General features: G+C 40.5%; 1 protein-coding gene across 2 annotated transcripts; it reads right to left on the bottom strand.

Moving 5' to 3' along the window:
- Positions 1–116: 116 nt before the first annotated feature.
- LOC146470581 (uncharacterized) lies at positions 117–16218 on the bottom strand. Of its 2 annotated transcripts, none has more exons than XM_085121735.1 (14): positions 16093–16218; positions 14603–14769; positions 13308–13548; positions 12196–12443; positions 11431–11749; positions 9050–9226; positions 7709–7859; positions 6691–6887; positions 5944–6186; positions 5325–5501; positions 4460–4627; positions 3683–3957; positions 2461–2649; positions 117–1676 (listed from the first exon to the last, which is right to left on the bottom strand). In XM_085121735.1, exons 1-14 carry the CDS (start codon positions 16118–16120, stop codon positions 1077–1079), a joined length of 3180 nt encoding a protein of 1059 aa, XP_084977861.1. In that variant the 5' UTR covers positions 16121–16218; the 3' UTR covers positions 117–1076. The 2 variants fall into 2 exon arrangements, with proteins under 2 accessions (XP_084977861.1, XP_084977860.1); XM_085121734.1 differs by having other exon boundaries at positions 14603–14766; positions 16084–16135.
- Between the last annotated feature and the right edge of the window lie 612 nt (positions 16219–16830).

Here is a 16830-nt window from a genome sequence, read left to right as displayed (position 1 = left end):
GTTAATTCTCTGGTCCATCATTTGTGTCCTTGGTGCTAGCGCCACAACATTTCATTTGTACTTTGAATTGATACCTAGCAGGTTCAGAAGGAAATGAAATAAAGCAAGACAGCGTGTGGAGTCGCTATAAAGGTTTATTCATTACTGAACTAGCCACGTTCAACACAGTGATAAGGAGAAAATCGATAACTTTACTCAGTTCATGATCACAACAGTTTCCCAGTCAAAAGTAGGATAAAAGATTGAGTCATGGATAACATATTCATTAAAAAAAGCTATATCCATTGCTACTCGATTAACGACTGATAAAGTTGAACTAAATACATCGAGACAAGTGTGCTATCATATGAACATATCGTATGGATTAATGACATACAAAATCACGATTACATTTCCATAACTCAAAATAGACCCTTTAAATGACAACTCCCACAAAAGCTACACTTTGGCTAAAAATGTTTTTTTTTTTTTTTGTCTTCCATGATAGTAGTTTCAATACAAAAAACTGCTGCTTCTCCGATCAATAGAAAAGCATTAAATAAGCTTCCCAGTCTAGTTTCACTTACAAGAGTAAAATGATTCACGCCAATTTTCTGAGCTGACAATTACAACCAATCACGCTAGCAAAAGGCGCAAAAATACTTGAATTAAAAGCTGTATCGTCGCTGAATATTGTGCACACAACAAAACACTCCTTTTACAAAGGTTCCCAACCTGAAATTTTGAGAAGATCTTAGCATACAAGACAAGCTAAGAGGACTCGTGGTGGTACAGAGTACCAAAGACTCGAGCAGGTATGAAATCACTTTCTTGCAACCACAACACGTTAAACTGAAGTAATCATTTTCAATCGTCGAGTTTGTCACCTTTGTGTAACGAGTTTTGTCAAACGTGAGTGGCAGACCGACAAAGCCTCAAGAGGAATGCTGGGGAAAATTTGGAAAGAGTACAAAACAAAATTAATAAGGTGGGGTGGGGTGGGGGAGGAGAGCAAAGAAAAACTCCACAGAGAAATTTCTCGCTGCTGTGGGGGCAAGGATTAAACTCTCGACTATCGCACTAAAAAAATAAGGAAACTAATCGGTTTCCATAGGTTGTTCTAGTTGCTGTTGTTGCTGTTGCTCGCCAAGAGCACTTGCCTCCTCTCCACCTTCCGGCTGGGCAACTGTTTCCGCGGACTGACTCATACCTTCCCCACCATGGACCGCTGCATTCGCAGCATGAGCCTCCAACACTTGCTGTTCAGCGGCAGCATTCACTTGAGCCTGCATGAGCTGCTGGTCCCCGGTGGCTATCAAGAGATGAGGATGCGTCTGCGCAGCGGCCATTGCTGCTAAGATCTCAGCCGGCACAGTGATACCAAGAGTGTCAGATGCACCGACGGTCACGTGACCGGTCTGCATAGCTTCCCCTATTGCTGCCTGCACATCAGCCCCACCAGTGCCATCAGACACTTCCATAATGGTAACCTGACCGTGTGGTATGCCTACAGCTTCCCCAACGGATACCTCTGTGCCTGAGGTGGGTATGTCGACTACCTGTGGCATGCTGGTACTCACGACTGTCTCAACCACGGACTGACCCACATCGCTTGCAGAGATGCCGGCACTGACAGCGGCTTGGGTGACGGGGTCTACTAACATGGCGGCTCTGACTGTATGGGCGTCTGGTATGTGCTGCAGAAAAAGGACATTCACGTGATTTATTAGCATGGAAGCAGATTCTCTGATGAGTTAAAACCTAACTTAATAGAGAAATTTGCCATGAGAAGAGAGAAAATTGACAGCTTAAATCCAAAATGAATAAGTGAATGATCATCGTAGTTTTTTACGCAAAAAAAAAATAAAAAAAAAAAAAAATTCAGGCTTGAAGGGGATTCGAACCTATGACCTCTGCGATACCGGTGTGTTGCTCTACCATATTGAGCTATCAAACCAACTGGGAGCCTATCATTTTGTGAATTCGTAATATACCTGAAGAGGTGTAAATTTGACTGAACTGTAGTTCAAAAGAATGAATTTTTATACATTCACTTTCATAATTCCAAAATATAGGTTTTGGTGAAAAACAGTCGTTACGTCTTTGTCGAGTAGTGGGATGAAAAGCCTTCGACAATAAAAATGCTGTTTATGAATACAGGGCTGGTATTTGCTTTTCGCCTTGCGCGATTCCTGGACAGACCCACTGGCTTAACAGGTTCAACTATACATGGCAACAGTCTAGCTTACTTACTGCATGTTTCATAAAAACCTCCTTTAGTGGCCTAAAATCGCCTTAAGTCGCTTAAAATCGCTTCAGTTTCACAGCGTGCTTTGCTCAAGTCCCCTTAAATCGCCATAAGTCGCCCAAAGTTAAGACCGCGACTTTCGGTCCCAGAGTTGGCCAAGACCGACAATGACCGCTCTTGCCGAACTGTTGCGTAAAAGAAGGTTACCGCTTACTGCTTACTACAAAACAAACCTGCTGCATCACAGCATCGTCGCTGTGAGTTGTCTCCTCCACAGTCACCACACGTGGAGTATCGTCCACTTCAGCTGCTGCAGCCACCACAGCTTCACTGACCGCTACAAGAGCCTCTGCTAACTGCACGTCTGCTTCATTCCCCAGGTGACTGATGTTCACTGTAGATATGGTCTGCTCTGATAGAGTCTGGCAAGCACAAACATGGCTATCAGAAAACGGCTTTGAAAAGTTATTTTAACTAAGGCCCTTCGCAAATTGTGTCCAGGCGGTGAGGCCCAATATTAGGGAGCCTAAGCACACACGTTCGTGAGCCACGCACGGCAACCGGAAGTAGAATGTTTCCTTTTCTACCGCATTTTTTGCTCCTCACAACGGACAGGGAAAGCTCTTGCTGATGACTGTGGTTTGACGTTACAAACGCGATGACGTGAAAACGCTCCAAAAAGGGAAAAATTCAATTTCCGGTTGCCGTCCGTGGCTCAAAAACGTGTGTGCTCTCCCTATTTTCTCACCGTAACCTGGATCCAGGCTGTCGGATTACGAAGGGTGAACATTAAGGCGAAGTTTCCATGGTATCAAAACAAGTAGTATAAACAAATGGTTTTGTAGCACAAGCGCTCCTTATTAGAAAAATTGAGAACTTTTCTGTCTCTTGGTCTGTATGAAATAGAAAACAACTTAAAAAGAAGGGACCAACGTGCCTGTTTTCCGGGGTTTGAAGGACTAAACGGGAAATCCTACCATTATTTATCTCACATATTTCAAACCGAGTGTGCGTAATATGCTACAGTTGAGGTCTGATCCTTTGCAATCCGTTTCCATAATTTCTTCAATAAGAGCAGCTATTATGCGGGACGCTATCCTAGCTGCGTGAACTCTTGATCTTGCGCGTTTTGTGTGGTTTACGTCACTTACATGTACACTTCAAAATTAACGATGTACTACGTGTAGTCAATGAGCTTACGCAACAGGACGACTGAGGGAAGGGGACGGTGAAGTATTTTTTGTTGTGTGACCAACATGACATCTTAGTACCTTCACATATTTAGGCAATTTGCGACTAAAACTGGTGTTCTCTCATATGTGACAACCTGAAAACCACGAGCGGTAGGAATGTTACAATCTAGATGTCATGAAAACTTGGCCGTCACGTTGGTCACACAATGACAGTTTGCTGTCCCAACACATCAGCCGTCCTGTTGCGTCCTGTTGCTAGTACCTGCTCCACAGAAGCGCTTCCATGTGCCTGTTCATCAATAATCTCGGTATCTGATTGCTCCCCTGGACCCTTCTTACTGCTACGGATCCTCACACGCCCGTCACTCTTATTATGTACCTTCATGTGATACCGGAGAGAGGCCTTACGGGAAAAGTCCTTGTCGCAGATCTCACACTTGAAGGGTTTCTCCCCGGTGTGGATCCGCAGGTGGTTGTTAAAATGGCTCCTGTGGTTAAACTCCCGACCACATTCGTCGCATTTGAAGGGTCGTTCGCCTAAATACAAGACAAAGGAATTAGAACAGGTTAACTCCCTTCTGAAATGCCCTAGCCATCGCTTTACCAGCTTGTAAGTAATCCAACTCTTTTGATCGTTTGATTCGCCAATTCACGTATTTTTCTTACCCCATTCTGCTTTACCCGTAGAAGGAAACTTTCCACAAAATCGATAACAAGGACAAAGAAAAAAATTCTGATTCCCAGTGAAAATATCATAGCGTTCATATACCAAAATATTGGCGAGCGAAGAGAGCCGAATACAGACTTTAAAGGGCGTCGGGGCGCTTTCCGTTCGCCGCTTACCAACCGAAAGCGTTCGTCGCTCACGAAAACTGTGCGTCGGCTACGAAAACCGTTTATCAGTTCCGAAGCCTGTCGAACTTCATGGGTTCCACAACCGTTGAGGACTCAGATTTTCCCTCTGTCCCATGTTTTTGGCATGCTATGCCTTTCTGGTCTTTGGTTGTAAAGAAAATTGTGCACATGTACTTATCTATACCTGTGTGGGTTCGGATGTGTTCCTTGAGCGTACTAAATCGTGTGAACATCTTTTCACACTCTCCACACTTGTAAGGTTTATCCTCACTATGTACCGGCAGATGGACTTTGAGGTCCGTCGAGCGTGCAAAGCGCCTGCCGCACTCATTACACTCAAATGGCTTCTCTCCTGAAACAAGAAAGCGAAATAAACGTAAAAAATAAAGCAAAAATAAAAGGGAAATAATAAACGTTTTCTGTTAGGGGTTAAAACAAGGTCCTTTATGGGTAGGTTAAGACGCCAACACCTTCGTGTTTAAAGTAGATATTACCTGAACTCATCGCGTTACCTTTTCGTCGCTTCATCGTTTTGACTAGAGGGGATACAATGGGCTGTAGTAGCGGGGGAGGAGAGAGTGTGGAAAGAGCGCGTCACAAACCACAAAGATCGTTTTCGCACAAGGTTTACAATAAGGCAGCTAAAATGTCTTCAAATTAATTGAAATGGCCGTAAAAATAGCCGGCGACACCGAAATGCTTAGCCTTGTCTTTAAAAAATGAATAACTGGTTGAAATATTAGCACTAGCAATAAAAAAAAAAAATATTTGAGAAACATGAATTGGGTGTTCATTAACTTTACGAAAGATATGAGACGACAATAGAAATCATCAGTTTTAGGGTTTTCAAAAGATTCAATATTAGCAGCCTTAGCATGAAAACTGCTAAGAAAAGGACGGCTCCTTTCTTTCTTTTAACAAATCACGTTTCCAATTCAAAGTGATAGTGACCGCAAGGTAAATCACATAATGTCAAAGTGACAAAGAAAGGTAATTGGGCCATGTCAAATTTCTTTACTGTACATTGATTACTGTCGTTACTATCGTACCAGAATGCACAATAGCATGTCGCTTGAAGGTGATAGTAGAAATGAACTCCTTATCACAGATGTCACATCTGAATGGCTTCACTCCAGTGTGCCGTCCCATGTGAGACTGCAGCTCCAGCTGAGTACGGAATGTCTTGTCACACTCGTCACACTTGAACGGTTTGTCTCCTGTATGTACTGCCTGTTGAACACATTCCATTGGTCAATGTTATCAGACTCAATAATGTAATCTCTCAGTCATTTAATCACAACTGGAAATACTCTCGAATTCTAGTGGATATCTAATTAACTAATGGAAAAGGTACGGGTGTGTTGGTATACTAATTGTTAAACAGTGATCATCAGTTTGGATGTTGAACTTAACAGCGAAGTTTCATGAACTCTAATTTTAATTAGATAAACACTTTAATAACAATATTTCAAAAAATGTTGAAAGTACAGAGTCTACTATCTCCTCAAGTTTCCAAAGTTTGCCCTGTGAGTTCTAAAATTATTGACATACAGACATTCAGTCTGTACTGTAGGTACAGCCAGGAGTATTCTCTATCCACATTAAAGTACCTTCCTTTAAAAGTACCTTCCTAGACAGCAACATGGCTGATTGTAAGAAATATTTTACTTGCCTGATGAGACTTAAGTCCAGTCTGAATAGCAAAGCCTTTACCACACACATCACAGATGTAGGGCTTCTCTCCAGTGTGGGTCCTCATGTGGTCTCTCAGTCGAGCTGGACGTGTGAACTGCTTTGGACACACGTCACATTTGTAAGGCTTGTCTCCACTGTGAGTGAACTTGTGCTTCACCAGATCAAATGACTGGATACAGGCAAAGTCACACTGATCACACTTAAAAGGCTTCTCACCTGAAGTACAAATGAACTTTGTTCCTGATTTGTAACTGTATGACTATAATTTTTAACTATTTAAAGCAAGTGCTGTCTCATAGCCCAGGACTAGTGCTTGGGTTAGAAGATTTCATCGTTTGTCTGCCACTTGTTTGATGGACAAGTTACAGTTCTAGCCCTGGTTGTTCAAAGAGTGGATAACACTATCCAGTGGATACATCATTATCCAGTGGATAAAATGTACTAAAACCAATACATTAGTTTTATCAACTGGATAAAGTTGTCCACTCTTTGAACAACTGGGGTCTGGTTTATTAGCTGACAATTACAGATGTAACATGTTAAAATTTACCACAAAGACCTGAGATCTAGTAAATTGCAGAAACAACATACTGTACACCACCAAAAGCTATTCCATTCACTCTCCAGATTTAATTCAGTTGGGCTTTACTGTTCTATCTCTCCTATTGTTGATATTGAAACATACGATGGCACAAGTAGACTGGGAGTACATGCACTTACCAGTGTGAATGCGGTAATGTCGTTTGAGATCATCATATCGGATAAAAGCCTTGTCACACTGATCACATTTGTGTGGCTTTTCTCCAGTGTGCCTGAAGGCATGGCGTGAGAGTTCAGCTGGGGTCTTAAAGGCTTTATCACAGCCCTCAACATCACACTTATGGGGTTTCTCTTCTTGATGCACTCGGCGATGAACCCTGCCATGAAAAGAGTAGGTGAAGATGATAAAATATGTTTATTTAAGTCATGTTATCAATGTTTCTACCTACACAGTTGTAAAATGTTTTTGATTATGTATCACAGAGAATCAATGATGAGCCCAAGGAGGTTGGGGACCACACCCAGCAAATGTGGGCCATTTGGACTTTTTTGGAGAAATACTGTTGGTACAATAATATTCAAATATGTAATCCTCTCCCTGCCTGCCCTCTTCCCCAAGTGGGAAGAAGGAATATCATGATAATCCCCTCCCTGAGTCAAATTCCCCATTTGGATTCAGGTGATTTATTTTTCTTGGGGACAGAGCTTTAGGTGACCCCTCCCCATCCCCATCAGGATAAAATGGACAGGTGCATTACAGCAACTGCTGATCAAGTAACAACTGGCAGGGATAGACAGGCACTGCCTAAATAGTCTTTAATTTACATCACATGATTATGTGTATTAGGGTAGCCCAAGTGTCAGATGGCAAATGCATCTGATAACAGAACAATACATGTGTACCTCTGAGCAACCAGGCTGGTCAAAGTGTTTGGATCACAATCTCTGAATGCACGTGAAGCAGCCAGTAAGAACACACCTTTATGCTCTCTAAACTCTAAACCCAGACCTGCCTATAGTGTATCTAGTAATGCTAAGTACACCTGCTGATCATGACTGCCAGCTTCTGTCATCAAGTCTGATTGTCAAATTTTCTTGCAAATAGGCTTGGATGAGCCTTGAAGTCAAATGAACTACACCCAAAACAATGACATCTGATGATGATGATTGGCAATCTGAATAGTAGGCAGACTATTACCTGAGGGATCCAGGGTTGTTGAAGGCCTTTCCACAAGCCTCATGATCACAGATGTATGGTCTGTCTTCAGAATGAGACAGAACATGGGATCGCAGAGAACTGGGGTTGTTAAATGCCTTGTCGCAGTACTCGCACTCATATGGCTTCTCTCCTACCCAACAAGTACAAGAATTTTAACTTTTCTAACTGATGGAAATGTACAACACAGGGAATATTTCTGACTATCTTTTTCCATTCAAAATGTTTGACAGAGTAAAACAAAGTTCTTAACACCCAAAAAATTTTCAATGTGTTTCAAAGGAACAGTTAGAAAATTATCCCCCTGAGGTTTGATTTCCTAAAGGCTGGTGTTACAAGTTCCAAAAAATTAATCTTCTTACTCCTCCCATGGAATATTTTTTTTGTTGTTCTTTAGATCCCTTCCCTCCCTCTGGAAATTCCAAATCAATCATATTTTCCAATGACCTTCTTTGGAAGTAAGTGTATCTTCTGGAACCACACCCTACTGGTGACACATTCAAATAAAATTACGAAGACTGTTTTGTTTTAAGGTGGCGGAACACAGTTTTTCCAGTACACAAGTGTTAGTAAACATTATTTGAAAACTACGTGCTTCTGAGTACCCGAAATTAGCATGGTGCAAAATTAACTAAGAGGGAATAAATTTTGATACTTCTTGTTGAACAAGGTGCCATTGCCATGGCAACGCAGCAAGCTATTAACCGTCCACAAATAATGGTTTTTCTTAATTTTTAGAAAATGCACTCGTTAGATTTTTTCCATATTCTGTATCCAGAAAAACTCACAAAATACTGACATAGTGACGCTGCTTTCATGTAATTTTAACAGACAGATCTCCTATAAATGTTGGTTTTGCACTTTAATGTTTTTTAAAGATACCCTCTTTTAGATTTTGTTTTTGGTTTGTAGGCAAGTTACGCTTTTAGAAAACTACTGTTTTGTCAAATTTCACGAAATTCTAACGAGCGGTTCCTTAGAAAACAGTTCATTTCCATTAAAATAACCAGTCACAATTTTTTGCTCAAATGCGCATGCCTGGCTTTTAATTAGGGTTTCTCAGAAAGATGAAAAGCGTACAAAAAGGCTTAGCTCATTGTGAACTCACTTTCTTTGTTCGGCGATAAATGAAGAAAGATTCACAAACAAGAAACTAAGTTATTTTAAGAGCAAAACTTACCTTTGTGATCCATTTGGTATAAAATCGAGGGATCGATAGTATTTGCTTACCACAACCCTAGCGCGCGCTTAATAGCATCACTAACAGAATCTGTAAAGCGCGCGCAAACTGTGTTCGGCCACCTTAAATTGGTTAAAGTTTACCTGTATGAATGAGCATGTGCTGCCGTAGATTGCTTGCATAGTTGAAGATCTTGCCACACACTTCACACTTGTGTTGTTTCTCTCCAGATGCATGCTCTCTCATGTGCCCATAATAAGACCATGAACGGATGTATGACTTCCCACATATTTCACAGGTGTACTTGGGTTTGCCATCATCTGAAATTTTTACATAAACAATAATTGATTAACTCCCAAGATCAAATTCCCAAGCCATGTTTGCTGATTTCATTGATTACAACTTCAAAGTGATGGGTGTAATGTTATTATAAATTATTAAATGGATTTTGTGTTGAACGTTCCTTGAAAATAATTTCCTCTACAGTACTTTTGTCTATACACCAGTCATTGTATAATATTATGTAACTTGCGGAATATTACTCGATACTTAGCCAATGAGGCTGTTAAAGTTTCCTACAGTGCAGGCCAGAATTAAGCGAACTATGCAGCAAAAACGCGTATGCGCGTATTTTTTAGACGCGTCTAACTGTTGGCGTTTTTGCCATTTTTCGTCATAAGTTCTCTTTGTGTGGTATTATCAAATAAAACAAAATAATTCAAAGGCTTAACGACAAACACAAAATTAGCATTTTATGAAATCAGCCAGCGACAGCTATCATATTTCAAATCTTATCCGCTTTGTAGAAACTGGCGACTTTAAAAACAACTCCTAGCCGATATTGCTGCGATATTGAATATTCAGCGTATGTTATAGAAAAGATAAACCTAAGCTAATTAGTTGAATACTACTTGTTTGAAATCAAAGCGCTCTGTGCGTGAAGGGATGCAAACTCGTGAATCGAATAGTTGAGTGTTTCGAGTTAAAGTTACTTTAAAAACTACACACGCACATTGTCACTCAAAAGAGAGCGTTTCGAGGTTTCTTCGAAGGGGTGAAAATGGCACAAGTTGGCTATAATAATAAATTATTGGAAAGGCACTGTGGCTCCTGTGTTGATTGAATAAAAAAACATCCAGTTTTCCTTCCAAGAACCTCCATACACCGTGTTGTTGCCGATTGAAACTTGATACATGTGCATGAATTTGGTTGCCTAGCACGTGACTGAAATCTTCCCGATGTTTTCAGCCTGGCAATTTCTTTCTACGTCGAAACGACGACTTCTGTCAGTGTTTTATAACATTAGAAGAAGCTTTCAATCTTGCAAAAGTTGCTTTAAGGTTTTATCCAAGTGAACGTAAATATAGGAATGAGTCAAGCGCTGCGGTACTCAGTAGACTTTCAGTGTTTACGTTTGTTTCGGGGAATCGATCTTATCGCTCACACTGGACCCGAATGAAATTTTGCAAAATTGAAGTTTCCTTTTTAACCCTAAGCCTTTAACCGACGGAATTGCCTTGGATCTTTAAAGTGAACTGAATGATTACATTTTGCGGCCAGAGATAGTAAATGCTTGAGGTAGAATGAGGGAAAGTTCATGCTAAGTCAGCAAATCTGAACCGAAGTGCTCTAGAGGAGGGAAGTCTGTTTAAAATCATTTGGTGGATTTACTGATTTTATTCCAGGTCGTAATCTATTTGTTTATTCTATATGATTTACCCACAAATACTGTATAATTCTTGAACTACCTACCGAATCATCATTGCGGCAAGGAATAAATAAGAATAGCGTTTAGAAATAAACAAGTTAAATCCTTTCACGGTCTCTGCGGAGCTCGTTTTGCAAAGTACAGATCTTTAAATTTAGAAACTCTGCACTTCTGGCGTTTTATTCCTCTTTTAGCTTGTCACACACAGAGGTCTGACTGTTGTAGTTTTGATATCTTCAATTCTACAGATTTATTCATTATTTCGTTTCGTTTCCCAAAATACAGTAAGCCTCGCAGCAAGTTCTTTATTAAGTTCCTTCTATGCGCTCAACAACATGGAGTTCTTGCGCTGAGCCGGTTCTACAATTAAGAAAGTCGACAAGTGTAGTCATAGTTTTGTCAAACTCTTCTGAAAGGCTTTTCCCAGGCAATTCAAAAGAACAATGAAAGATCAACAATACGAAAACAACGAGCTAGCTCATACATACTAATGCGTCTGACTAGACACGCATCTGCAGATCTTTAGACGCGTATACGCTTCCGCAGCAGACGCGTTTTACGCGTATGTTTTGGTTCCCTTAATTCTGGCCTGCACTGTATCTTGCTTGAAATAGTCTGTGCTGCAGGACTTTATTTTTAAAAACTAATTTGACAAGTAAATCACGAAAAGTAATTTACTGGATCATTATTACTATGAATTTCTTTGGGGGTAATAAAATTTGGGGTGTGAAATTGAAAGAAGCAGTTGTTACAGGATAGGCTACATCTTATAGTAAAAATTGTGACAATACAAAACTGGTTGTTGCTCATACATACCATCTCCCTCATTTTCTTCTCCTTCATTTCCTTGCCCTTCTGCCACATCCACCGGTGCCTCTATGACAGCTGGGTGTACTGTGACAAGAGTAGCTCCTTGTTCCTGAGCGACAGCAGCTGCTGCCTCTGCACTGGTGGCAGCTGCAATAATAGCCTCTGTACTAGTTGACATGGAAGTCCCTCCTGAAGACACTCCACCAGAGTCTGTCGTAGCTGATGCCAAAGCTGACATTTGAGTGACACTCAGGGGCACTTGAATGGTTTGGCCACCAGGGAGCTGAATGGTCTGGGTAGTTGCTCCAGGTTGTGAAGGGCTTATCTATAAGATTCATGTAAGAATTGAGTCCCATGAGTTTAAGAACTGTTAGCTTAATAAATTAAATATAATTGAAAAATGCCTACTGCCCAGTGCTCCATCTTGAGGTTGGTGACAGATTTTCATGTTACTGTAAAAGAATGACTTTAGGGGATTGCCACATTTATTTGATCAAAGCTAAATCACTAGAAAATCCCTGGTGGTAGAGCTCGTACATGTAAGAACTGAGATATAATGCACAGCCAATAATGCTGATAACAGTGATTTCTATTTTCCGCTGAAAATAGTTTTCCAGAATTGCTTTCAGTATTGTTTGAAGTTAAAATATAACTTAGGAGACAGTATGCTTACTGCTGAAGATAATCCAAGCCATGTATCTAACAACCTTGTCATTTTTAGAATTTTTATAAACAAATTAATGAGAACATAACAATTCCGCACTGCCTCACCTGCAGTGTAGCAAGCGGCATTTGGCTGAGAGTAGCCTGAAGTGAATTAAGTGTACTAGGATCTGCTGATGTGACGATAGGAATGAATCGAGGAGACTGATGCTGGAGATACTGTATATCACCAGTGGCAGATTGGGAAAGCACTTGAACAGCTATCATCTCAGCCTGCATGGTAGAGAGAGTAGCTTGGTCCATCACTTGAGACAGGACTGATGTAGGAATTGTAGTAACTTCAGTGGAGACTGACGCTGAAAATTGAGGAGATTGACAAATGAAAAACCTGTAAAACCTCACAACTTTGCATCATGAAATTTCCTCATGACTTAAAATTCTGAATTGAACAACTGAAGGCACTTATTTTTTTAGTGACTTTCCTACTTCTTCTCAATTTCTACTGAGAACACCAACTCAATTGCAAAAGAGTTTAAAAATGTGTGTAGTACCAGAAAATATCCATATTGCCCTCTCCCACAGAAGGGATAGTAAATTCCAGGGGGGTGGGGATGGGGGTCTCAAAATTTAAAGGAAACTATGAAGCTAAAGGAAGTGGTCAAAACAGGACTCAACAAACAACAAAAGAGATGGTGGTCTCTCCCTGCAACCAACCCCCCAAACCCCCGCCCCGCCCCGCCCCTCACCCTTCCTCAACCTAAAAAGATGGTGTTTTTATTGCATAGCCTGTGACTCTCGCTAGTTGAATATTTGTGTGTAAACTCAAATTTTTCAAGCCAATAAAATTTTGTCAGTACTGTCCATGAGATAAATTTAGGTGGTGTCTTTGATACCCCCCCCCCCCCTTCCCCCTCCCTTACAACTGTACCACAGACAAGGTGGGTCCTCTTTAAACAAACTTGTTATGGCAGTTCCCTAAATTGGAATATCCATCTAGGGTTAGGGGGTTATGGACATTGTCTTATTTATTTTTTATTTATAAATTTCGCCAGAGGAGAAAAAACAACATGAAGAACGTCTGAGAGGAGAGAACTCACAGAACGACAAGTTCCAATAACGAGACTCCTTGCATAAATGAAATAACAGCATTTTGGATTACAGCAGTCTGGAAACATACACAGTGTAAACAATACATTTTTACAAAAATACATGCTGCTCACCATTATCAATAACCATCTCTTCCTGTACCAGATTAACCTGCCCATCACTTGAGGTGACCTCTGTACCACTGCCTGCCTCTACCACCTCAAGATACACAGCTGGTTGCTCTCCCTGGCCAGACTCTGCACCAGGCTGGATGGCGACATACAATGTTTGAGGTTGCTGTGACTCTGAGTCGTTTGTTGATGTTGCAGATTCTTGAGTTACCACATTTGTTTCTTCAGCAACTTGATTGCTAGCCTGTGTACACATAATAGACCAGTACATGTACAAAAGACATGAAACATTAGGTAATAAATGATTAAGCGTGAAGTATCTGCACCACTTTACAGCCAGTCTACGTCACGCATGACCAGTATTTCTGAGAATGAAATGAACATCTGCATTCCTCTTTGTAATGTTTGGTATTTGAATGGATTCTCAAAGACTTTTCTGGAAATCTTACCAAAAAATGACTCATTAAGTAAACTGACAAAAATACCAAGATACTTGGTAAATAAAATATTTTTTAAAATACTTAATACTGTAATGTCAAGAAAAATTCATAGCTTTATACCATCAATAAACTAGGGAAATTTCTACAGGAACTCTGAAATTTCACTGGCGATGTTCAAAACTGACATGTAAAATAATTTTAAAAGTCTACAGGTTGAAATTTAAAAAATACTAGTCACACATGCCCACCTCCCACAAATAATGCCAAGGTTTGAATCTCACAGAACTTAATGCCTTACATGTACGTGGACTGAGCTTGTTATTTGTTTTATTGGCACCATGAATTGCTTTTGTTTGTTGTCCCCTTGTTGCTTCTTGTCTTTAGTCCTAAATGTCCTAAATGGGGTTTTTCAATGGATACCCTCCCCCCCGCCCCCATTTCAAAGGCAAACCTTTCTAAATTCCAAGTCAAACAATAATATTACAACATATTTTTTTATAAATTATTTTAATAGACATGGATACATGAAACTCTATAAAGCATGCAATGCAAAGTGCACGCCTATGACATGTTAATGTGCCACTTAGGAAATTAAGCATTTTGGTTTGTGTTTTAATTTATTCATCTTGCATATGACTGGTTAGGCCAGTCTCAACACAGATATCTATATATTATATTAGACCAAGGAAGAGTACTCCTTTTAGCTTGGGGACTATAATACAGTATACATTTTGTGAAAGTTATGCATACTACATCTAAAAACAAAAAATAAAGCTGATTTGTATCATACTCTGCCCCAACAGAAACACTGATTTTAATTATAGTGTGTAAATAAAGAGTGTCTGTCTGTCTGTTCACCTGTTGATCTCCAGCAGCTGATCCATCTGTAACTTGCTCTACTGATGGAGGCTGTGCTGTCTGCTGTTCATCGCTTGCCTCATTCTTTTTAGCAGAAGGATCAGGTGCTTCTGTTGTTTGTTCACTTGAATTACCCATCTTTTCCTCTGCTGCTGTCGCTTTCACTCCTAGCAATTAGCAAGGCACAGTTGTCTTCAATAAATTATTGGTTGTACCCAGAGATACATCTACATGTACATCCTACACTGGAATCCTGTAAACTGGGCTGTCATTTGCAGCTACCAGTTAGCTAGTATTGCCAGCCTTTACAATGAAAATGGCCAGCCAACCCAGGATTTCAAAATAACCTTAACGAGTGATGATTGACTACTTTCCCTATGTAGCTAGCTTAACTCAAAGCTCAAGTGATTCCGGGAAAAAAACATGTTTATAAACAATTCTCACACTTAAATAGAGGACAGAAATAAGAGGCAGACTGTCCAAGACTACGCGTCGATCCGGCCTTTAGTCAATTTCGTAATATTTGGGTCTAAATCAACATCTTTGCTTCACATTCACCACGTATCTACAATATCTTCAAATCACCAAAGGGACCGTACATTTTTCTTCAATTGGTTTGCATGTGAAGGGAGAAAAATAAAAATTTTCACAACCTGAATTTATAATTTTCTTTTACACTAGCTAACCGCGTGTTTATCGCCGCCGACCGTTACGAAAGACATGAAATCACGCGCCAAAAAAACACGAAAAGCGACTGCAACCATACGTTTTTATTCAACTACACACCTATATAATCAAATACGATTCAAATGTGGCATAATTTGTAACAAGCTCCGCGTTTGCATGTTGCCTCTCGAAATCAAGTTACTTCTACACGAACAAACGCTCAAACGAACACGAAACAAAAAGTAAAACATGGCCGCCAATCTCTCTGTCGTTGTTGGACTTGGCTCGCTTGCGAAGAGCGCGATCAAAGTGAAAAAGACCCGGTAACAAAACATCAGTTCTTGTTCACATTTCTACGGTGCCATTTTGTCGAAGGAAATTGAGAAAGTAGAGAAATATACTGGAAGGTCAGCGGAAATCGCAGTTATCTTCCACAAAATCCCGCTGACCCTCCCAAAACGACAAACACTTTGACCGACCACATGGACGACGCACGCTTTTAGAAAATACTGCAATATTGCCAGGATTTTCTCTTTGACAATCTGCTTAACGATCCCTGAGAAGGGTTTGAAGCATTCTTCAAGAGTTTGAAAGTCGTCTTAGGCGATGAATGAGTGTTATTTCGTTGTAAGGATTGGTTTGTTCTCCGTGATGACTCCGATGCGATTTTGGCGGGCCCGACTTTTAAAGCAATATTTTGAATAAAGTCAGCTTAAGATTTGGCTTGCATTGCATTGTAAACATAAAACTAATCATGTTAACGCTGTACGGTTTGCTTTATAGTCATCAAACCGTAAAACAATGATGTTCTCTACCGGTCTTACCTTCTTCTTGATTGCTCGAAGACGCCATCTTCTAACGAAGAACTCCCAAAAGCCTTTGCGAGGCAATTTTAAGGCGACATTTCATAGGTCCGCACCATGTGCATATTACTCCACGAATGAAGACAAACGCAATAACGGGATTTATACTCAAGGAACCATCGTCATGCATTTTAAGCTTCTGGAATGGCAATGCTGGATCACGGCTCTCAATCTTTTCCCATAGCGTTCTGTTCTTACAATACAGTGCATCTAAGACCGACAACTAACATAACCAAGTTTGCATGTCAGAAGCACCCAGCGACCCTTTTAGAGAAAATTAATCGTATGTTGCACTAAACACTAGCTGAGTGTCCCTACGTCAATCTCGGTTACTATTTACCGGTAACGTTCCCGGGGAAAAGTCCCGCTCTTCACTGCAAGCAAGACTTTTAAGCAATGAAAATCCCAGCCAGCTGTAAGTATCTGATGTCTGTCAACTAGCCAGCAAGCAAGTCTGCTTGTAGGTACGAAGCATCTTCCTGAGACTTAATTTGTTTATATATTTTTGTGTCATCTTGGTCTGTATATAGTCAGAGACCGCTACAAGAAACGTGTCTTTCCATTGATGACAGTCAGTATTTATATCGTCATTGGCTATGATTGAAGAAAGCCCGGCGTAACTGCTGACAGAGCCGTACGCAGACCCTCAAAAATCGTAGACAAATCTCAGGGTTTTTGGTGAGGCTTTTATAAAAAAGT

This window comes from Pavona decussata, unplaced genomic scaffold (genome assembly GCF_977016875.1).
Source record: "Pavona decussata unplaced genomic scaffold, jaPavDecu1.1 SCAFFOLD_113, whole genome shotgun sequence".
In the NCBI taxonomy this organism is placed as follows: domain Eukaryota; kingdom Metazoa; phylum Cnidaria; class Anthozoa; order Scleractinia; family Agariciidae; genus Pavona; species Pavona decussata.
Note: the sequence above shows the minus strand (reverse complement) of the source record. Positions and strands in the feature narration are given on the sequence as shown.

Excerpts from the sequence above, each read along its gene's own strand:
- LOC146470581 (XM_085121734.1), bottom strand. The coding sequence starts at position 16,120 with ATGGCGTCTTCGAGCAATCAAGAAGAAGGTAAGACCG. Across the intron at positions 3,958-4,459 it reads ACACATCCGAACCCACACAG|GCGAACGACCCTTCAAATGC; the intron begins GTATAGATAAGT and ends TCTTGTATTTAG. Across the intron at positions 1,677-2,460 it reads ACGATGCTGTGATGCAGCAG|CACATACCAGACGCCCATAC; the intron begins GTTTGTTTTGTA and ends CTTTTTCTGCAG.